The sequence below is a fragment of the Grammomys surdaster genome, unplaced genomic scaffold (genome assembly GCF_004785775.1).
Source record: "Grammomys surdaster isolate TR1022 unplaced genomic scaffold, NIH_TR_1.0 125977, whole genome shotgun sequence".
NCBI classification, from domain to species: Eukaryota; Metazoa; Chordata; class Mammalia; order Rodentia; family Muridae; genus Grammomys; species Grammomys surdaster.
In genome coordinates, this window is record NW_021620793.1 from 2,142,728 (window position 1) to 2,165,618 (window position 22,891).

The 22,891-nt window shown below is 45.7% G+C and overlaps 1 protein-coding gene across 1 annotated transcript in view; it reads right to left on the reverse strand.

The window, feature by feature from the left end:
• Spen (spen family transcriptional repressor) overlaps positions 1-22,891 on the reverse strand; it is a 69,063-nt gene that overhangs the window by 16,519 nt on the left and 29,653 nt on the right. The window contains exons 4-10 of the mRNA XM_028754030.1: positions 10,628-10,788; positions 9,755-9,955; positions 5,931-6,082; positions 4,101-4,226; positions 3,713-3,826; positions 1,983-2,096; positions 55-155 (exon numbers count right to left, since the gene is read on the reverse strand). Of these exons, the coding sequence (XP_028609863.1) occupies positions 55-155; positions 1,983-2,096; positions 3,713-3,826; positions 4,101-4,226; positions 5,931-6,082; positions 9,755-9,955; positions 10,628-10,788 (969 nt within the window). The remainder of the gene's footprint in view (positions 1-54; positions 156-1,982; positions 2,097-3,712; positions 3,827-4,100; positions 4,227-5,930; positions 6,083-9,754; positions 9,956-10,627; positions 10,789-22,891) is intronic.

Genomic DNA, 22,891 nt, shown 5'->3' on the forward strand with positions numbered 1-22,891 from the left:
TATGCACACGGTTCTGACGTCATGGTCCAGCACAAAGCTGAATGAAACACCCACCTTCTCTCCGTCAGCATCTCATAGAAGTCCCTCATATCTTGACCAGACTTCTCCATGCAGTGATAAAATGCCAGCTGGCTTTCCCGATTTGCAAAGTCCACCTTAAAAAAAAAAAAAAAGAATTCATAATAAAGCCCATTACTATAGGATGAACAAACATAAACAATATAAAAGTATTTTAGAAATTTTAGATTTCAATATTGCAAAGTTTTTCAAGACAGTATTTCTCTGTGTGACTACCGGGAACTCACTTTGTAGACCAGGGTGGCTTTGAACTCAGAGTTCCTTGAGCCTCTGCCTCCTAGCACTGGGATTAAAGGTGTACACCACATGGCCAACCAATAAGTGGTCTAATCTGAGGCCCATACACAAGAGAGAGCCCACGCCCAGCACTGCCTGGATGACAGGAAACTGAAGCCGCATGGCATGGCCTAGAGATGTCGGGTGGAACCCAGCACGACCCCCCCACAGCCACAAAATGACTGCTAATGATTTCCTGTTCTGCTCATAGATGTCTAGTCCAGTCCTTGTCAGAGAGGCTGCCTGTGGCAGTTGGGGAACAGATGCAGAGACCCAAGGCCACATGGCTCTGTAAAGTGTGTGTCATGGCCGTGGGCTTGGTGTCTGGGGACACCCCACAACAGGACTGGGAGTGTCACTGGCCCTTCAGCTCTTAGGCCCTGCTGTGAGGCTTGTGCCTGGGCTTGTGGTATCCAGTGCCATGCTCAGTGCTGTCACTGGGAGGCCCGCTCCTTTCTGTGGGGAGAGCGGGAGGGGGGAGGTGAGAAGTAACTGGGTGGGGGGGTGGGGGGTGGGGGAGCTGTGGTGGGAATGAGAAGTGTGCTCTTCAATGCCCAGACAAATTTGAAGTTTAAGAGAAATACTGTTTTTAAATATAAGACTCTGAAATTCTATACAAATACTGACAGATACATTTTAAGGTCCCAAAACCCAATCAGGAGCCAGAGGGCTGGACTTGCTGCAATTCCCAAACTGAGAAGAGAGGCTGAGACAGGATGGTAGAAGTAACAAGCTTGGGGCCAACTCTACAGTGAGACCCTTCTCTCCCCCCATGCCAGAGACACATACCTTCTCCCCCTGCAACTCAAACAAACAACCGAAAAACAAAACAAAACAAAAAAAAGTAAAAAATAAAAAAAATAAAATGAAACTCAATTTCTCCCAGAATTCTGAGTTGACGAATGCTTGGGGCACTCTGTGAACGCAGGCAAGCTGCAGAGCAGGTAAGTTTGTAGACTAACCATTACAACAGGGCACGGAGGACACCCCAGCGCCAGTGACAGGCTTCCCAGCATCAACTGTATGCCCTATTGCCAAAATATAATTATATTTTAATCTAATCATCAGTTCTTAACCACAGTATTATGCCAAACAGCCACTGAATAGCAAGTTTTTATAAATAATACCACAGACACACATGCACACACACACACACACACACACACACACACACACACACACACAAGTAGCTTCCTTTTGGAAGCCGAATGACTAATAAATGAGTCACACATCACAGGCACAAAGACACACATTGCAATGGGAAAAGGAGGGCCCTGAACCAAGAATACAGGGAAGACCATCAGGTGCACAGGAGAGGGAAAGTGCTTCGAGAAGGGTTATTGTTATATCTTATATAACATAGAGGGAAGGATCTAGGGCTAAAGGCACCAAAGACCTGGGTCCAAACAGCAAGCATGAAAATCCTAATTATTTCCCCTAAACTCTGAGGGCAAATAAAACCACGTTTTATAAACCACTGCATGCTGGCCACCTACAAACATAACTATAGGTAGAGATCTGAGCACTTTTGTTTGGCTTCTGGTTTTCAGTCGTTGTTGTTTTGTCGCCTCTAATGTCTGAGGCGTGTCATGCTATGTGGGCCTCGGGTTGTCGGTCACCGTGCACACCTTTATCTTATTCCCACCGATCTTCCTGCCCTTGGTCTCCTTGACGGCTGCCTGTGCGTACTCGATCTCACTGTAGAGGACCAGAGCCATGCCTTTCAAGCGGTCAAACACCACCTGCAAAAAACAAAACAACCAATCAAGGGCTTTATCTACCGGTATGCGTGTCAGTCCCAACCAAACCCAAAGTCACAAGGGTGCTACTAAGAAAAAGGACTGAATTTAGAGTGTTCCAGAAAAACGCAGGCTTTTCCAGAAGAGGCATGTCTTAATAAACACACTAAGCTCGGTGTGGAGAGGCAGGGGCATCATGGTACTGAGGCTCCGTGTTTATAACACCTTTATTTTTCTACATTTTACTGTTTTCCTACTGTCTTCACTGTAAGGAGACCGTTCTTCTAGCTAAGGCTCAAAATCATGATATGACCACAGAACTGGCCTGAGACTCTTTCCTTGGTGTTTATGGGTTCTACCTGGCAAATACTGGTCAGGTGAAATTTTTGCTGTATGTACTTAAACATAGATCAAATTTATGGACAAAATTCAACAGACTTGCCTAGTTCTGCACGACCCTGTGTTCAGTCCCCAGCACCACCACAAACAAGTGAAGGTAAACACTTGATTCCATTTTGGATGTAAATTCTCTTCCTCCTACCTTCCCCAGCCCTGTGCTGTTATTATTTCAGACAGGTTCTTATGGCGTAGAACAGGCAGACTTGCGATTGTGGCAATCTTCCTGTGAAAGCCTACCTAATGCTGAGATTACAGCCATGAGCCACCATGTCTGGCTACAAGACTGGCCTGTGTGTGCCATAGAGCGTCTGGAGAGGTCAAAGGACAAATGCAGGTGCCAGCTCTTGCTTCCAACTTGTTTGACATGGACTTTCTGTACCACAAAGTCCAAAACAGACACCCTATGAATGTCTCGAGCTTTCCAGTCTCCACTGGTCACAGTACATACAGATATTTGATTTGAAAGCCGACTAGCATAAAGGCAAGTAACTATTTTTATGAGACCTTCATTTCTTAAAACTGCAATAAATACCAAAGACTATGCAATACGCATATGTCTCGAATAAGAAGCATTTTGTTAAAATTTTTTTTTATTTATTTATTTTTATGAGTACACTGTAGCTGTAGGTGTCAAACACACCACAAGAGAGTATCAGAACCTATTACAGATACCTGTGAGCTACCATGTGGTTGCTGGGAATTGAACTTAGGACCTCTGGAAGAGCAGTCAGTGCTCTTAACTGCTGAGCCATCTCTCCAGCCACCTAAAATCCTATTTTATTTAACTATGTATATAAAGGAGTCTTAGATTTCCCTAGAATCTTGCTTGTTTGGGAAACAGCTTTATTGATGATTTGCAGTGCTAATGACTAAACACGGCCTGGCCCCACGGACCATAAATCTGAATGTATTTTTAAAAAACATATGCACGTGTACCTCTATGTATGTGCACATACGCACAGGTGCCTAGAGAGCCCAGAAGAGCGTGTTGGATCGCTCAAGCTGGGGTCACAGACAGGGTTGAGTCCCCTGGCCTGAGTGCTGGGAAGGGAACTTGTGTCCTCTTAAAAAGTAGTAAGCCTTTTTAAGCACTGGGCATCTCTGCAGACCCACCGAAGAGCATTTTAAGACACACATTATTAAAGAAAAGGAAAGGAGACAACAGAAAGGAAGACCGAAGGACTGACTATTAAGAAAACAAAGTCAACAGCAGCGCCTACCTTCACCACGGGCCCGTAGCGGCAGAAATGCCGTGTTAAATACTGATCGGACACAGTTGAAGAGAGCCCGTCTAACCATACACAGTTGGTAGGCATACTCTTTCCAAAACCCAGCTGAAAAGAGAAGCGAGACTTCTAGCACCACAGATCATAATCACTATCCAATTACAAAGTTGTCAAAAAGCTAGTCTTTTATAAAAATGCTGATCAGTGGTATGTGCGTGCGTGCATGTGTGCATGCAACTGGGTTATTGAACATGTGTCACCTACCAATGAGCCACACCCCCAACTGTTCAAATCAATGTGTAAGTATAACTATCCTTCTGCGGCCCTAAAGTCCTAAAGCAAATCAAACAGCAACAGCGTACGATTCCTGCAATCCGCTTACCTTGAGGCGGTTATTTCCAAGGTACTCTCCGTCCATCTTCTTGATAGCCTTACACACACTAGCGATGTCACAGTACTGCAGGAACGCATACTGAGGAACTCCGTTCACTTTCTTAATATCAATGTCCTGAAAGAGTCAATCAATATCACTTAGCAATACGGCAACAAGAAGCCACGTGCACATAGAATGACTACAAGTCGGATTCTCAGTAACTTCTTAGATGGACCGTGTATCCAAGTACACTGTAAACTGCAGGTGTAACGACCACACTCCGTGAGAGCCATCCCATGTGAGGCTCCTGGAGAAAAGTAACTGTGTGCCACTCAAAACAATTCAAATGTCAAATCCAGGGCAAAAAGAAATTCTTACCAAAGAAAAGATTACCTACTTAGTGAAGTACTGAGAGGTAATTCCCTTTGGCATTGTCAAAAAAGCTTTCGTAGAGCCAAGCCCTTTAATACAATATCTGAGCTGGACATGGTGGTGTCCACCTTTAATCCCAGCACTCAGGAGACAGAGGCAGGCAGATCTCTGTGAGTTCGAAGTCAGCTTGGTCTACAAAGTGAGGTCCAGGTTGGCCAGGGCTACACAGAGAAACTCTGTCTCACAAAATACAAAACAAAGAAAAGAAAAAGAAAACAAGGTACAGCAGCACATGCTGTCAATCCTGGAACTCGGGAAGGCAGGAGCTGAGGGATGTTCAAGGGAAGAGTGCAATATGGGGACGAATCTCTCACTTTTCCTCAGAGGGTTATTAATTTTATTTTATGTGTTATGGGTGTTTTGCTTGCATGTGTGTTTGCGCAGGACATGTGTGCAGTGCCTGCACAGGCCAGAAGAGGGCACTAGATCCCAAGGGAACTGTAATTATAGAGGGCTGTGAGCCACCAGGCAGCTACAGAAAATGAACCCTGGGGGTCTGCAAGAACAGCTGGTGCTTTTAAGCACTGGTTCATCTCTCCAGAATCCTGTCTTCAAAAACAAACAAACAAACAAATGACAACAATTTAAAAAAGCCACTTAAAATTATAAAAGTATTTATTTCTTTTTGACAAAGAGTCTGTGGCTGGAGAGGCAGCTCAGTGGTTAAGGGCAAGGCCTTGCTCTGCTTGCAGAGGAGCCGAGTTCAGTTCCCAGCACCCACTTCTGGCTACTCCTAACCGCCATTAACTCCAGCTCCAAAGGTCTCTGATACCTCTGGCCTTAGTGGCACATATACACAGACATATACATAATTACATATCACAAATACAAAACAAATTAACCCAAAAACTTGTAGCCTAGCTAGCCTGGAACTCACTCTGTAGACCAGGCTGGCCCACACAGCAAGACTCTCATATTTTGTAAAAGGGAGTTGGAGAGCTGGCTCGGTGTTCAAGAGCACTGGCTGCTCTGAGGAGAGCCTGAGCTCAGTTTCTAGTATGTGCCTGAGCTCCAGATCACCTGGAAATCCAGTTCCAGGAGTCCAGTGTCCTCTTTTGACCCACGGTGCACAGACACATCGTATACAGACATATATACAGGCAAGACATGCTGATGCACGCTCTTTTTTTTTTTTTTTTTTTTTTTTTTAAAATAAGAGTCTCTAAAAACTATGGGAGGATGGGAAAGCAGGTTTCACATCCAGAATCCTAACACTGAAGAAGCTGAGGACACACTATCAGTTCAAGGTACGCTTGGAGCACACGAGACGTCAGTCTTTAACAAATAAACAAGAATGGAGCAGAGGGGAATGTGAATCCATCCTGAAGTGTCACACAGCCACAGGACCCTGTGCCCGTGCTGACCGTCTACAAGTGTCTACAGCATTTTATCAGTAAGGCAACATACCACAATTTCTCCAAAGCGCTGGAAAATGTTCCGAAGGTCGTGGTAAGTAGTTGTTTTTTCAAGGTTCCCAATGAAAAGCGTTCTCGTTGCTTTGGGGTGGAATTCATCTATCCTCTCGTCCAAGGGCCGGAACTCATTCTCACTCTCTGTTTCTGTGAGTGGATGGGGCAGAGAGAACAGGGCGCTTTAATACACTCTCTAATACACAACTGACAAGCTGTCTCATTCTGGGCTTGGTGGTCAGGCCTGTACCCTCGGCAGTCAGGAAACAAGGCTGACAGGCCTGGAGTTCAAGACCAGCCTGGCTACATAGGAGACACTTTCAGAAAACAGGAAATGTCCAGAAACTGAAGATGCCACTCTCACACACAGAGAAATTTAGTAAGAAAGGGTTTTGTTTGGTTGCTTAGATGGCTTGGACTTGTTTTGAAACAGGGTTCCACCATGTCTTAACAAGCCTTCAACACACAGGTAATTCTGTGAGTTGTATGTAGACCAGACTGGCCTTGAACTCAAATATATACATCCGCATGCCTCTGCCTTCTGAGTGCTGGGACTAAAGGTGTGCAACACCATGACCGGTGCCACTTATTATTACAGTGTATGATGTGAGTGTGGGCATGTGAACGAAGTCAACAGACTGTTTGCCAGTGGGCTATCTCTATTCACCCATATAAGGGCTCCAGGGGTAAACTCGGGTCACCAGACAAGTGCATTTAACCCTCTCATCTTAACAGAGTATGAATCTATAATTTGGTTAGGCATGGCTCTCTTTTTTTGGTGTTATGTGGTCCCTAACGACATCTCCAAGGTTTCTTTTTTCTTTTCTTTTTTTCTTTTTTTAATAATGAAAAGCCTTGCATCTAATTGAATCATGGCTTTGTTAAAGCTCCACTTATTAATTCTGAGACACAGACACTCGAGGCTTTGATGATATTTATAGCTCGGCACTACATGTTCTCTAATTTTTAAAAATGTAAAACAAGCCCAACACAAAGATAAGTAGAAAGCTGGACGAGATGGTGCGTTCCTCAACCCCAGCGCTCGGGAGGCAGAGGGAGGTGGATCTCTGAGTTCAACACCAGCCTGATCTACAGAGTGAGTTCCAGGATAGCCAGGGATGCAGAGAAACCCTGTCTTTTAAAAAAAAAAAAAAAAAAAAAAAAAATTTAAACTAGCTGAGGCTATAGCTCAGAAGTAGAGGATTGTGTGGCGTGCACAAAACTCTGAGCTCAGTCCTAACACTCACATATGCACGTGCATGCATGCACATGATGAAGCCAAGCATGCGAGGCTCCTATAACCCCAGCAGGTGGAGGCAGAAGGAACAGGAGTCTGAAGCTAGTCTTTGCTACATGCAAATTCAAGGCTAGCCCGGGCTCTATGAAACCCTGTCTTAAACAAACAAAAGATGAACTGAGGATGGCGGACCCCTCTCTAACCCCAGCATTTGGGAACTGTAAGCAACTGATGCAGAATTTAAGGTTGGCCTGGTTTACATAATAAGACTGTCTCAAAAGAATGAATAACAACTCAACTGTTTTTTTGAATGCTACACACTAAGGTTAGGAAGCCTTATACCACCTTAAACTATCCTTACAAGCTTAAAGATCCGAGTGCCGCCGGGCGGTGGTGGCGCACGCCTTTAATCCCAGCACTTGGGAGGCAGAGAGGCAGGTGGATTTCTGAGTTCGAGAGTTCGAGGCCAGCCTGGTCTACAGAGTGAGTTCCAGGACAGCCAGGGCTACACAGAGAAACCCTGTCTCGAAAAATCAAAAAAAAAAAAAAACAAAAGACAAAAACAAAAAAAAAAAAAAGAAAAAAGAAAAAGATCCGAGTGCCGTCTTCCAGGAATGGCCCTGAATTGGAGCTTCATTAGTTAACAGCTGGTGACTGTGTAAGACCCACACAGGTTAGGGGCACACTGAGTATTTCTCAAGAGGTCCATAATGTCCACAACAATCCAAGGAGAATCCCTGGTCCCTGTGGTGGCGCTCACTTGTAACCTAGCACTCCAGAGGCTGAGGCAGGAGGACTACCCTAAGTTCAAGGGAAATCTGGACTACACAGTGAGTTCTAGACTAGCAGTGAGACAGTGAGACTCTGTCTCAAGAAAACAAAACAAAAAAGAACTTAGTTGAGTATAATTTGGGGCATACCTACAACTCAGTGGGCAATGGGAGAAAAAAGTCTTTGGACAAAGAATGTTCTCTGAATTCTGGCATGATGTATAATCTGTCATTTGAGAAGACTTAGAACTATCATGAAGTATCCAGATGTGTCAGTGAGGACTTCCTCGAGTACAGTAACTGAGATGGGAGGACCACCCTAAATGTGGGTGACAACTGCATTCATGCTGATGCTTGTGACCAGCCACCTCAAGCGCCCTCTTCCCCTCCCCAAGATGGACACCAGAACTGTGAGCCAAAGCATACCCTTTCTCACTTAAGTTACCTTCGTCAGCAATGACTATAGAGACAATATACCCAAATTCCATTTTAAAATGCCATTATAAAAGTGTATATACATATACATACATGTAACTTTAATACCCACTTTGTCAATATTATGCTTGATTCAATATAAATATCATCTACCTATTCATATGAATAGTATATATTTTTTTATCAAATAAGATGAATAGTCTAAGATGAATACCATGGAAATGGGCTATAAATTCTATTCAAAGCTTAAAGTTTACTTTTCTCAGATTCACCAACTCACTGTCTAATAGCTCTATTAAATTGCTCACAATCTGTTTAAACATCCAAATTCTGCATCAGGGGCTGTGGTGGGGCCGGTCTACTTTAAAGCGAGCACTGCATGCTTTCTGAAAGGGACAACAACTGAGCGGAGTCCGTGCAAGAGTCTTACAGGAGGGCCAAGCTAACCAAAGTGTCTCCTTCTCATTCTCAAGGAGTCGGTCACATCCACACCAACCGTCCTCACATGTCCAAAAGACACACCTGCTCCTGCTCTAAGACATTAACGAGCAGGACAGCCTAGCTGTGTACACCTTCTACCCTCTATAAATGCTAATCTCATGTCCCGACCCTGGAGAAAGACTGGGGAGTTGGGACATCCACCGTCTTCTAGATACAGCCACTGAATAATGTGTTGTCTCCCTTCTCTGCTTCTCATTTCTTTTTCAAGTTTCATCGGTTATGTGTATGTATGAATGTATGCCGTGTGTACACGGGTGCCCAGAGACCAGAAGAGGGCAGAGAGCCCTGCAAATAGTCTCAGGCGGTTGGGAGCTGCCTGATGAAGGTGCTGAGAATCAATCCCAGTGACTCCACAGGAGCAGTGGGTGAGTGCTCTTAAGCTGAGCCCTTCTGCTGTTCGATGATATCATACTAACTCAAGTTCCCAGGATGGTGACTGAGCCCAGCTTAAGGCTGCTGCCAGGGTCCAGGCTCTGATCCAGTAACAAGACAATCCAAAGTCACCTAGAATAGTGGAGTAAATTTATGCTTGACAAAATGCAAATGACTCCTTCAAATGATGTTAACAGGGAGTTTGCTTTCTAATGTAGGCTGATTCTGGTCTCTCTTGAATGTCAATCACTCCCATCCTTTAGGTGGCCAGAGGTGCACTCAGGGTCATGGTATCTCCACGACAAAAGCTCAGCTCAGTACCCCCACCCAGAGCAACTCAGTGCTTCATTAAGGTGACTGAAGAACTCAGCTACCTTCTGAAACTATGACACTGGGCCAGGAAATTAAGAAATGGAAGCAGACTGTTCCGAGCCCTAAGCACCACTCACAAATCGACTGAAACGGGTGATGTGATTTTCTAACTGAAGGCCAATTTCCCAGGCTTACCTGGTCCTACCCATGCAGTCACCTCAATCTGCATGCCAAAGAAGAGTTTTCCCTTCGATGCAGTCAGTGCTTTTTCTTGGTCCTCTTGCTGCCGGAAGAACACCAGGCCGTACCTCTCCTCGGAGGCCCCGTGGATCTGCACTGAAGTCACCTTGCCAAACTTCTTAAATTCATGGAAAAGGCCATCTTTAAGGCTTGTATCTACATAGCCAAACAAAACCAAGCAAATTGTTCTCATGTTATCTGTAACCTCAGAGCAAACTACTTCCCCCAAACCAAAATATTTAATCTAGAAAAATATCTATTTCAAAAGCAAACTATGTTCTGCCTATTTCTGTGATATTCATGTGCGTGTGTGTGTGTGTGTGTGTGTGTGTGTGTGTGTGTGTGTGTATTGCCTGCTTTTCTGAGCTTCAACTCCAAAGCCCAATCACTGCTTCTGTCTTTCTCTCTTTTTCATAAGATGAGAATCCTGCTGTCCGTGAGCTTCTCTACTTCCTTACTGTGTGCCAAATGACAGTCTGAGACCATTCCATGCTGACCCTGCCTGCTCCCCTCAAGCCTAACTCCCGGCCACCGCCGCCGACCTCCTCCTCCTCCTCCTCCTCCTCCTCCTCCTCCTCCTCCTCCTCCTCCTCCTCCTCCTCCTCCTCTTCCTGCTGCTGCTGCTGCTGCTGCTGCTGAGACATCTGCTCTCAATGCTTAGGAAACAAGCCACATACAGTTCTGATAATCACCTGCTTTTTATGTGTGGCATCAAACGCTAAGGAACCACAGAAGTAGGCCACGTAAACTGAACTGCCTGTCCCAGCTCAGCCACGAGCGCTCAATCTCCCTCAGCTGGGAGGAAACTGCACTCATATGAAACTTTACCTGTAGAGCGTACTGGAAGATTCTGAACTTTGATCCCAAAACTTTTCCGGGGCTCATCTTTTTCAAGAGACGAAAGCAACTGGGAAGTGGGTGCGGGGACTGCAGCCGACTGAACCGAGCGGGCCGGAGAGTCATCACTGGACGTGCTGCTGGAGTCACTACTGCAATCAGAACAGCAAACACACAACACAGGGAGACATAGAGAAAGAGAAGCATCAACTACGAGGAAGGAACAGCAATAACTAGCTAGCGGGGCCACAGTGAGACCAAGGTTTCTGGAGTCCACACTCGGTCCTCAGAACGGAGCAGAGGGCAGTTCACACTGGCTGAGTCTGGGAAGAAAAGTTAACGTTCTTTTACCAACACAAGCCACCAAAAGGCAAATGGCAGCTTCTACAATGGATCGACTGTCCCATCTCAGGTCACTGTGTCTGTCACCCTACCATCCTAGAGGCAGTACCACTAAGATTTAAGAGTTTGAGTCTAGCCTGGGCTACATATACCAAGACCTTACCTCAAAAAGGCAAAGAAACACATCACCATATGTGATCCCCTTAGAATACCAACAGCAGCAGCTGTGACAGCCCAGTGGGATCGGCTCTGGAGATTAAGAGGCTGAATGCTGGTTCAGGACCACTGCACATTCCCTGAACATGTCTCTTAAGCCCTTGCGACTGTTACGGATACACAACTCAAGGCAAACCCAGAGCGTTCGCCTTTCCAGCACACACTAAACACAGCCTCAAGAGAACAGCATACAGGACTTTTAAGAATTTTATCCATAAAACAAACTCCGTGGCACAAACTTTCCTACACTGATGTCATACTGGCCCCTGAGTTTCAGGTTTTGGTGCATTCCAAGTTTGAATTTTGAGCTAGGGATGTCATTGGTGAGAGCACTGTCCTTACAAAGTATAGTCTCTGACACAAGTGTGCAGGTGACTTTCTTTCTAGACTCTTGAGTGACTGAGGATGAAGTACACCGACTTACTTGAGCCTTGTCACCTTGGCTTCTCTGTGGGTGATGGGGGAAGTGACAGTTAATAAAACGTACTTTGCTATTCCCCTTCATTTTAATAAAATCCTCAGGAAGGGAGCTGGTCAACTGAAGAACAACAAGAAGAAGGCTCCTTCCATGTACTGAGAAAGGGTGTGTTTTCTTAAGCTTACTAAGAAGCCAGGAGTGGTGGAGCAGGCTAGCTCACAAGGCTCTGTAGAGGTTCATGGCAGGGTCTTGGTCTGAGGCTGGAGCTGGCGGAGCACTCACTGGCAATTCTCTACTAGAATGTATTGACTCTTGAGCCACTATACCCGACAGATTGTTGTTTTGTTCTGTTTGAGCCAGTTTCTTACTATGTAGCCTTAGCTGGTCTGGATGCAGCTATTATGTAGATCAAACTGGCCTCCAACAAATAGACATCCGCCTGCTTTCTGAATACAGATGCCATGGCTTGTGACTGTAGATGTAGAGGACAGCTTGACAGTACTGATCCTCTCTTTTTCCCACATGGTTCTCAGGACTGGCCTCAGGCGAGCACTTTTAACCTGCTGAGCTCTCTCCTCAACCCCCCCCCCCCCCCGGGCCTCTTTAATGTGGTCCTGTGTGTAACTTGTGGTCGCCTGCTCATCCCCAAAGCCAGGGTCTAAGGTCTTATCCATGTTCAGTTGTTGCTCTTGTTTAAGAGAGGATCTTGCTATGTGGATCTGGCTAGACCTAGAACTTGTCCATAATCTGAGTAGACTACACATGTATGCCAGGACGCTTGGTGTTTACCTATTTATTCATTGCTAAGGAATTTGTGTCTATATACCTAACACTGGGATGAAGATGTTTCCCTTAATAGTTACTTTGTGATTAGATGAACTTTCAGGTGATAATTGTGTAGCGCATTCAATATTGTGGTCACCCTGGTGACTTATGTTGCTTTAAGAATTTATATTATTTTTACCTATATAGGCATTTTTCTTCATTAGTTAATGTGAATTTCCATGACAACATAATTTCTTTCTTTTTTTTTTTTTTTGGTTTTTTCGAGACAGGGTTTCTCTGTGTAGCCCTGGTTGTCCTGGAACTCACTCTGTAGACCAGACTGGCCTCGAACTCAGAAATCCACCTGCCTCTGCCTCCCAAGTGCTGGGATTAAAGGCATGCACCACCAACGCCCGGCTGACAACATAATTTCTAACTCTACTGCTTATATAATGAAGTAAAGTTTATTTTCCTGATGGTCTTAAAAAAGTTTCTTTTCTTTTAAGATGGAAAACTTAAGCTTGAGCATTGTAGAAAGCCTGACAGTGACAGCTTACGGTTCTAGCTCATGGCTGTGTGTGTGCGTGCGTGCGTGCGTGCCATGGAGGTCAGAGGAAAGCCTGGCAATGACAACTTATGGTTCTAGCCCACGGCTGTGCGAGTGTGGAGGGCAGAGGACAACTTTTTAGAGCTGATTCTCTCCTAGGTCCCTAGGATCTACTCGGGTCATTAGGTGTGCTGGCCAGCTCCTTTACTGCCAAGCCGTCCTGCTGGCCTGCTTTGTTTTGTTGAAACAGGGAATGAGATAGAATCTGAAGCAATAATTGTGTTTGTTAGAGACAGGGTTTCTCTGTGTAGCCCTGGCTGTCCTGGAACTCACTCTGTAGACCAGGCTGGCCTTGAACTCAGAAATCCATCTACCTCTGCCTCCCAAGTGCTGGGATTAAAGGCGTGCGCCACCACCCCTGTTTTTAAAGCCAGAGCCTCTCTGCACAGACCTGTCCTGGAACTCACTCTGTAGGTCAGGATGGCACATGCCACCATACTCAGCTCTGAATCAATGCTTTTAAAATGATTTCTCTTCTCATTAGACAGCTAATAGTTTCTTTCTTCTACATAACTCATAAGCGTGAATCAGGAGCGGAAAGTGTGTCCAGTGGATCTTTTCATTAGATACTTCAAATTGTGACCACAGTGCTCCGTGCTTCCCTCAGACACAGAACAGTTGTCTGCATTATAAAATGCATCACTGCATCAAGAGAGACTCCCCCTCTCTTTTCTTCTTTTTTTTCTTGGACAGGGTTTCTTCACACCGTGCAGAGTAAACTGTAATTCACTAACCCCTGCAAGCTAGAGTACTGGGGATACAGATATCCAGTATTAAACAATTTTGCTTATGTAATTTTGCAGGCTTCCAAGTCTTTATGTGACTAAGAATCACTCCTGGGAATACCTGTGGGCCACCATACTGGCATTTTCCTAGTTGTTCCTTCTCATAACCTTTCAATTCCAACAGCATCAGTGACCTCTCCACACCAGAACGTCTAGTTAAGGGCAAAAGATGTTGTCTCCTTACAAAAGGGGTTGTTTGTTTGGTGTGGGTGTACGGGTGTGTGTATACTGTGCACACCAACATGCCACAGTGTGTGCAGAGATGAAGACTTTCTCAGTGTCTTTGCTCTCCTTCCTCCATGTCGACTTCTAAAGCCGGAGACTTTAGAAGACTTCTGAAGAGAAGGTTGGGTATCAAACTATGCCGGAGTCAGCTGATCACAACAAACAAGAACAGGAAAATGCAGTTTCTCCTCCTAATGACAGCAAGGCCAAAAACTCTGCACATGGTTTGTTGGTTTTCCAGCAGGGTTTCTCTGTGTAGCCTGGGACGTCCTGGAACTCTCTGTAGACCCAGCTGGTCTCTAACCACCTTCCTCTGCTCCCAACCCCAACCTGTGCACCACCACATGCAGCTTGCAGATATTTTATAATTTTGAAACAAATAATGAGCAAAATAAATAGCACCACTAACAAAGTTGACATGAATGAAAGCCATTCCAGTCACTTTAATATGGACTCTGAGGCAAGCTTTTTTTCACTCACGTTAAGAGACTTAAGGTAATGGATGTTGTTCCTCACCAAAGCACAACTATAACTATTATTATTATTATTATTATTATTATGTTTTTTTCAAAACAAGGCTTTTCTGTGTAGCCCTGGCTGTCCTGGTAAACTAGCTCTGTAGAACAGGCTGGCCTCAAACTCAGAGATCCATCTTCTAAGTGCTGAGATTAAAGGCATGCGTCACCATGCCCAGCCCTCAAAGCTCAATATGAACAGAGGTGGTAAGGTGGCACTGTAGGTAAAGGCCCTTGCTGCCAAGCTTGATACAACACATGGTGGAGGGAAGAGTTGAGTGTCACAAGCTGTCCCCTGGTTTTCCTGTGTAAGAAGTGGCCATGGCATACAGGTGTGCACATACAAAAAAAGCCCATAATTTTAAAAATGTATATTAAAAAATTAATAAAACATCTCTATTACATATTGACGTTACTGGATTATTTTGCAAATTATTCTTATTTCTGTTTATGTGTATGCGTGTGTGTAGCACAAGCACACATTTTTGCTACCAGACCAGAAGAAAATGTCAGATCTCTTGAAGCTCCAGGGAATTGTGAGCTGTGTGGTTTGGGTGCTAGGACCTGAGCTTGTGTCCTCTGCGAGAGCAGCTAGCCCTCCTGCTGCTGAACCAGCGTCTCTTCAGCCCTGCTGATGATGGCTCTTGGTTGTCAACCTGACTACATCTGGAATGAACAAAAATCCAAAAATGGAGGGATTTTTGCTTAATTAAATTAAGATTTAATCTTAAGTAGGAAGAGCCACATTTAATGTAGATGTTGAGGCAAGAAGACACACTTTCTTAACCTGGCCACCCCTTCTGCTGGAAGTCTATATAAGGACTCAAGGAAGAAGGAAGCTCTGTTCTCGGCCCTTTTGCTCTTCCCTTGCTCACAAGTCCATTCCTTCACTACATTAGAACCTATTTACAGCTTTACGATTCTAGAGTCTAATGAAGGCCAGCAAAGGCATCCAGCCCTGTGGACTGACAGACAACCTACTGGATTCTAGGGACGGTTCGTTCACAGCTAGCCATTATTGAATTATCTAGACCACAGCCTGTAAACCGTTCTAATAAATTCCCTTCTAAATATAGATTCATTCTGTAAATCCTGTAACTCTAGAGAACCCTGACTAACACAGCTCCTAAATGAGATGTATTCAATTTGTCTTTTAAAATGATACAACTCAAACAATCAAAGGAGGGGGATCCCCAAAATTAGAAAAGGACTTGAACTAATGAAAATAAGTACATGAAACAGTAGCTATCAGGGCCACGCCCAGATAGAAACCAAGGCAGCGATAGGATGGGCAGATGTGGGGACGGAGACTACGGAGGACCAGAGGATCTGCAAGTGTAAAGTATGGAACTAGACCCTGTCTCCAAAACCCAAGATAGCAAAACCTACATGATGGATTACTTTTCTTCCATTCGGCCATACTGTCCTTAAACTTGTAGCAATTCTCCAGCCTCAACCATGAGCTACTGTAAGTGTAGATCCAACACTTAGAAGGCTGAGACAGGACGGTGGAGAGTTTAAGGCCAGCTTGCTACATTGTTCTGTGTACAATCAGGATGCAGAGAATTTGGAGCCTTTTGTGCAGGTGTTGAAATAGCACAGTCACTGGGAGAAGTGTATAGCAGCTCCCCCACCTCAATTCAACACTGTATAACCAACACTGCTCCTGTGCCCACACACCAAAAAACCTGCAAGAGACTCATGGGCATCTGTATACCCACACCCTGCATGGTCTGCAGTCAAGAGACTCACAGGCATCTGTATACCCACACGCTGCATGGTCTGCAGTCAAAAGGTAGGTGCTTAAAACCAAGTGTGAAACAGCTGATTATTGCTACACAAAACGTAGTGTGCAGCCGGGCGGTGGTGGCGCACGCCTTTAATCCCAGCACTTGGGAGGCAGAGGCAGGCGGATTTCTGAGTTCGAGAGTTCGAGGCTAGCCTGGTCTACAAAGTGAGTTCCAGGACAGCCAGGGCTACTCAGAGAAACCCTGTCTCGAAAAACCAAAAAAAAAAAAAAAAAAAGAAACGTAGTGTGCAGTGGGCACACACAATATTACTCTATTATTCAACCTTAAAGAGGGAGTAAACTCGGCCTGACACAATCTATGATGTGAAGAACCTAGAAGATGCTGCACTGAGTGAAAGAGTCTGACACAAAAGCACACTTATGGTTCCACACTAGACACTGAGAGTCATCAAAAGTCGTAGACAGAGAACTAGTGTGTGTGCACACACTCACCTGAACCCACACGCGCGTGGTGAGTGACATGGTGTGCCTTTCTCAATTGCTCTCCACCTCATTTTTTAAGGCAGAGGTCTCGCTGCAGCTAGGAGCTGGCTGATTCTGCTAGAGTAGCTGGCCAGCAAGCCCCAGGGGTCCTGTGGGCACATATGCCACAGCCAGATTTGGGATGGGTGCTGGGCATCCCAACTGAGAATCGCACACCTACATGGCAAGCTTACTGACTGAGTCACCTCCCCGAGCCCAGAAACTGTTTTTAATAGACACTACCTTTAATTTCAGTTTGGAGGGCTGGAGAGGCAGCTCAGAAGTCAAGAACACTTGTTCTTGAAGAGGACCTGCGTTCAATTCTTGGTATGCGCATCATGGCTCACAGCCATCCATAACTTAGTTCCAGGGGATCCAATGCTCTCTTCTGACCTCCCTATCAGGCATGCACGGTATGCAGACAAAGCAGGCAAAATAACCAAACACAAAAAAAAAGAAATAAACAAATCTAAATTTATTTTTATAAAGTATTTCCGTTTGGAAAGGTGGGATGGTTCTGGAGACAAGTCAGTTGATGTGTAAAACAAATGTTTGAAATGGAGAGTGTTTTCTTGTTTACCCTCCCCAGGTATCCTGCTCAGTAACAAGAGTTCCCTTTGTTTCTTAAGAATGTACGTAGCTCCTCCAGCTTTTTAGTCAGTCTCAAGGGGTCTCACACACCATCTTCCAAGTATGTTTCTTTAGCATGGTGGCTGCCCCGAGTCAGCTGTGACTGAGCAAAGAAAGGAAGAGCAGAACAGCCAGGTGGCCGGAGGGATGGAAATGAAATCCCAGAACCCAACTCTTCATTCAAGACCTTACGGGAAAAACGAAAACAAACAAAAAAACAAAAGCAGATATAACAGCAATCTGAAACAGAATAGGGAGAAAGTTAGAGAAAAAGTCATAGAAGAGCAAAGCTGTGTCAGACGAAACCAAACAGGTACATGTAGTAATCCTTGCTGTCAGAGGCAAACAATACCAATCTACCCTAGAGTGAAGAGTTTGTGCTTTATCAGGTGCTGGGGACAGACCCAGGGCCTCACACACTGGGCAGGTACTGACCCTGAACTGTGTCCCCAGCCCAAGGACTCTGAGTGCCTCATTTTAGCAGAAAGTGCTGTTTACAAGTGTGCACTTAGCTCTCACAAAAGGGTAACCATGACGTCATTCTTCAGAATGCAGCGAGCGACAGCTGCAGCTGGTTTTTTAAAGCTTATGATTATCTTTGGAAGTTATGTAAAATAAAGAAATAGTTCATCACAGAGCTGGGTAATAAGCAAGAGACTAAAATCTACAGCTGAGCTCAGTGCTGTTCAGCAATAGAGCGCTTGCCCAGAACGGGTAAGGCCCAGGTCTTAGCTTCTAGCAGCACAAGACAATCAAATGAAGTACGATGCCCCTTCTGAGCCCTACTTTACATTTACACTGAGCTAACACTGCTGAGTGTGGGGGCACGTGATACCACTGAGTCATCACCCATCCTCCCACAGACACCTTTTTGAGCCACAGTCTTTACTGCCCGGGCTGGCCTTGAACTTCCTACATACATAGGCAGAACACCGGGCCTTCCGTTTTAGCCTCCCCATCAGGACTGGTTGAAATAAAATCAAAGAAAGGAAGCAGGGGCGGCTGGAGGAATCGGGCATGCAGCTATCTTTAGAACTGGACACAGCTGTAAAATTCCAACACTGGGGAGGTTGAGGCAAAAGGACAGCAAGCTTGAGACCAGACTGACCTACACAGCAAGATCTTGTCTCAACATAATAACAACAACGACAACAACGACAAAGTGTTGTTCAGCCTTACACAGGAGTGATCTAGAACAGGCGAGGGAGATCTTGGAAGTATGCTAAACGAAGTGAGCTAAATGAAAAGGCACACCTGGGGCGAGGATGGTGTTTAACCCGGCACTCAGGAGGAGGCAGGGGCAGGTGGCTCTGAGTTCGAGGCCAGCCTGGTCTACAGAGTGAGTTCCAGGACAGCCAGGGCTACACAGAGAAACCCTGTCTCAAAAAACCAACAATAAATGGGGCTGGAGGGACGGCTCGGTGGTTAAGAGCACTGCCTCACTTTTGGGAAACAAGCAACCTTGGCCCTGGAGTGTTTTCAGTTTAAATTCCAAAGAGGGTGAGCAAAAGTAGTTGCAACCCCCCTTGAGGTTCAGAGAGCAGGTTAGAGGCGCAGAGCTTGCCGGCCGCATCACCTGCCTGACCTGCACGAGGCTGTGCCTTCTTCAGAAAAGTATTTTCTCCGGTAACCCTCAAAGCAAAAATACCTAATACAGCCCACTATGGTGAAACACATCTAGAATTCAAGCACTTAGAAGGCTGAGGCAAGAGGGCAGCCTGAGCTACATAGAAAGACCCTGTCTCAAGAAAAATAAAAAAATAAAGTTACAAAAGCATCAAGCTTGTGCTCTCTCCACAGTCAAAGGACATCTGTCTGAAAAGGAAGAAAAGCAGTCCTCAGAGCAGCAGCATTTACAACATCCAGAGGATGCAGGGATGCAGGGATGCAGGGATGCAGGGATGCAGGAATGCAGGATAGATGTGAACGAGAACAGCCAGAGGCATCTAAGGGAGTGCAGAGCAGACTAAGAGCTTGTCCATCCGTGAGAAAGGGGAGACTAGCAGGGGGTGGAGAGACTGTAGTGAGAGCAGCAGAACAGCTGGGTGAATAGCTGGGAGGGAGCACAGAGGCAGGGGGCTGCCATGGGGTCTTTGAAATGTTTAGGAAGTATTTGTAAGTAGGGACTGGAGGCTAACATGGACCTTGATGTGCTGACAGGCAACATGGGTACTAATTGGAGAGCCATATGTCCTTTTTGCCAAAGGGGGAAAAAATGACTTCTTTTGGTAGGTGAGAAGCAGCTTTATAGGTTCCCAAGCAGCGCTGGCTTTGATCTAATCACCAGAAATTCTCTTGTAGTCCAGGTCAGCCTGGACTCTCGTTTCTGGACATTTGGGCTGCCTTTTGGAGTTTGGAGAACTGGGAGTTTCCTTTGGACTTGTCAGTCAGGAAACAGATATGAAAAACTCAGTGTCAAAGACATCACAGTAGGATTTGCTTATTCTCTTAACCACGCAGTATATAAAATCAACTAAAATGCTTAGAAAAGCCTGAACCAAGGCAGTACACGGATTGCAGAGGACATGGGAAGGGTTTTTGTTCTTTTTTTTTTGGGGGGGGGGGTGGTTTCAGGAGGTGTGTTTTGTTTTGTTTTGTTTTGCACCAAGGCCTGTCTTAGTTATTTTTCTATTGCTGCAATGAAACATTATGACCAAGGCAGCTTATAAAGGGAAGCATTTAATAGGGGCTTGCTTATTCATGGCTTCAGACGGTTAGTCCAAGACCGCAGTAGGCACCACGGCAGCAGGCAAGCATGTGCAGCACGGCAGCAGGAGCTGAGAGCTCACATCCTCATGCATAGGCAGGAAACAGAAAGAACAAGGCTGGGCCTGCTGCGGATTTCTAAAACCTCAAGACCCACTCCGAATGAGACACCTTCTCCAATAAGGCCACGCCTCCTAATCCTTCCCAAACAATCCCACCACCTGGAGACTAAGCACTCAAGCACATGAGCCTAAGTGGGACGATTCTCATTCAATCCACTGAGTCTTACTATGTAATCCTGGCTGGCCTTGAACTCATAGACATCTACCTGCCTCTGCCTCATAGGTGCTGTTTACTGTGACCCACCTTTTAAAAAAAAAAAAAATCAGACCTCCTCCTGCAGCTCAAGCTTGAATGAGATCCTCCATCCTTAGGCCCTTGAATACAATGACTCCAGGTGTCAGCCACTATACCCAGCAAAATATGGAAGACCTCATTTCAAATGAAATACCAACTGGGTATACCTGATGCAGCCTCTATCAATGCCTCAGTCAATATACTGTGAGGTTTTGTCCTTTCCAAATTTAACTTTAGAGCTAACTCTCCATCCTGTCCAGAACAAGAGAGAAACCAGCTAGTGGCTACTTGTGAACATTCTTCGGAAGTATCCTCAGTGGGATACTTCCCACTCACACTGTGACGCCCACTCAAAGGCAGCTGCCCCTGCTGAGAATAAGGAAGACCCGTAGACCACCTCGGCTTTGATGTAGGAACCGTGTTCTGGAGCAGTGCAGCACAACTCCACTGCATGTTCACAGAAAAAAGGACCTCGTGAGAACCTCAGCTGAAGACCTTACCCATCACCTTAAAACAGCCTTCACAGTAACCTTCTTTTCCTTATCCACAATAAGTTTAGCCAGGTGTGGTGGCCCAGAAGTGAGGCAAGAACCTGGGGAGAAGCTCAGTGCTTAGCAGTCCTACCTTGAGGTCCACAGTTCAGACCCCAGGACTGATGTAAGCCAGGTATCCTGCAAACCCTAAACCCTAAGTCCTGTTCCAGGAAGCTGATGGAATTTCTAGCCTCCAAGCAGACATGAATACACGCACACACGCACACCCACAGATTCAGGTAGGCCTAAGATATAGAGTGAGATTCTGTCAGGGGCTGGAAGCACTGACACTGATTGCTAGTAGAATCCTGTTCAGCAGGTATTAAATCTTAGCTTCCATCCCCATCATTAAAAAGAAGATAGTTAGGGTCAGGGAAGGGGCTCAGAGGTATAGAGCACACATAGACATCCACTTTTCAAGAGGACCTGGGTTCAATCCCCAGCACCCACATGGCAGCTCTCAAAATGTCTGTAACTCCAAGTTCTGACACCCTAATATACAGACACACACCCAAGCAAAACATCAATGCACATAAAATAAAAATAAATAATATTTAAAAAAAAAAGAAAACAGTGGCAAGGGATTACAAAAAAAAAAAAAGTTTCTCACACCTATAGCCCAACACTCAGGAGTAGGGACGAGAACCAGAATTTCTAGAACATCCTCCAGAAAGTGGAGGCCAGCCTGGGCTACTTGAGACCAAGTATCAAAAATAGAACAAAGGGGACATGGTAGCACCTTTAATCCCTGCACCTGAAGGCAGAGACAGGTGGATCTCTGAGTTCAAAGGCCAGCCTGGTCTACACAGCAAATTCCAAAACAGCCAAGGCTATATAGTGAGACTCTGCCTGGAAAACAAACAAACATTACATCAATGTTCAAACCCACACTCATCAATGCACAATCCAAGGGAAAAAGAAGAGAAAGTCTGACAAGGCTAAAAGCAGCTCCAGGGAGCTCTAGTCACAGCTCTCTGGAGAAGGAGTGGTGTGGCAAGGCAAAAACAGGAGGACACCTTAGTTGCTGGGGCTCAGAGCGGTGTACTACAGCGGAGGTGGGGGCAGGAGGACTGAGCACTGCAGTAGGACGGCGCCGGAGGCCCCACCTCTAGGCTCAGTGGACACCACCCCCGGGAACTCACCCACACCACAACCACACCACCAGGCCAGCTGGATCCCAGCAGCAGTTTCTGCCCACTGCACCCAGCAACTCCACAAACAAGGCAAATGCTGGCAAAACAAGGAAGCTTTCAGGAGGTGGCAAATAGCCAACTCAAACTGGATAATTCCAGTTCGGGCTGGTTCAAGATACAAACACACATTTCCTAGCTTCTCAAACAAAACTCAGCCATGAACTCCAGGTTCTATTCTCTGGCATAGCAAACCAGAGTCAGCTCAGCATCTCATCCCCAAACCAAAGACCTATCCTTCCGGCCCAAAACCACAGGAAGGAAGATACAGACACAGACACACAGACACACACACACACAGACACACACACACACACTTCTTTTAACCGTTTCTGGGAAACCAGCTAGGAAATGTACCTGCTCCCGGATCACCACAGTGGGAATTAGGCACCCATCTTTCCTTCCACACTTAGCCCACAGCCTTAAGACATAAGGTTGTGTGGCAAGCATCGCAAACAGTGCTGCAGAACAAGGCTCTGCAGTGCCCCCTGCAGGTTGGCATGGGAGGGAAGGGGAACCTGCAGTGTCTGTCCTCACCAGAACCCTCTACTAAGCACGCTACAACCATCCTACACTACAGGAAGCAGAGTTTTCGCAAACGCTCTGGAGGTGGGGGTGGGAGGCAAGGAGTTGCTGTCCCTCAGGTCTGGCCACTGACTACGAGTTCTGAAGATAACTCCCAGGAAAATCTAGA